Source organism: Eurypyga helias, unplaced genomic scaffold, assembly GCF_000690775.1.
Source record: "Eurypyga helias isolate BGI_N326 unplaced genomic scaffold, ASM69077v1 scaffold26913, whole genome shotgun sequence".
NCBI lineage: Eukaryota > Metazoa > Chordata > Aves > Eurypygiformes > Eurypygidae > Eurypyga > Eurypyga helias.
Genome location: NW_010239623.1, coordinates 6450 through 7033, shown reverse-complemented (window position 1 = coordinate 7033; position 584 = coordinate 6450). Strand labels below are relative to the sequence as shown.

The window sequence follows — 584 nt, the reverse complement described above, 5'->3', positions numbered from 1 at the left end:
TTCCCTCCACAGGTTTCAGGTCCGGGGATGGGAATGCTGCTACACTCTCCCCACGGCTCACGGCTGCTCATTAGCAAGCGCAGTATCGTGTGCGCATCACGGCGGTGAGACTGCTCCATACAGGAGCTGCAGCTCTTCAGCTCCCAGGAGCTGGGCTTAGGGCCAAGGAGGAAAGCAGAACCACAAAAGCACCATGAAACAAAACCACGGTGAGAGATTCAGAAGGACAGCGGTGGATTACCTGTTCATCCCTGGAAGGTTGCCCCAGAAATAGCGTGCTCGGTGGGCAGCGGATATCTTGATAGCGTCGATCATAACCGGGTTACACTGCAGGCCACAAGAGATGGAAGAATTACGTCAGAGGAGGTGTGGGCTCGGCCCTCTTCTGCGCAGGAAGCTGCTCGCCACTGCAGGGACCTCGAGTCCTCCCAAGGATCCCTCATTCCACCCCAGAGCACAGCCCCATCGGCAACCTGGGTTCCCACGTCTTAGCCACGGCCAGCCCTTAATGAAAACCACAGCACGCTTCCGTGCAGATTCCTCTGGGGCAGGATTGGGCCTGCCAGCCCCCAATGGAGCTTTTG

General features: G+C 57.9%; 1 protein-coding gene across 1 annotated transcript in view; it reads right to left on the bottom strand.

Moving 5' to 3' along the window:
- The window catches only part of DNMT3B (DNA (cytosine-5-)-methyltransferase 3 beta), a gene marked incomplete at its 5' end in the record, with an annotated part of 9235 nt that overhangs the window by 2535 nt on the left and 6116 nt on the right, over nucleotides 1-584 (bottom strand). The window contains 1 exon segment of the mRNA XM_010148220.1: nucleotides 242-327. Within this exon segment, the coding sequence (XP_010146522.1) occupies nucleotides 242-327 (86 nt within the window).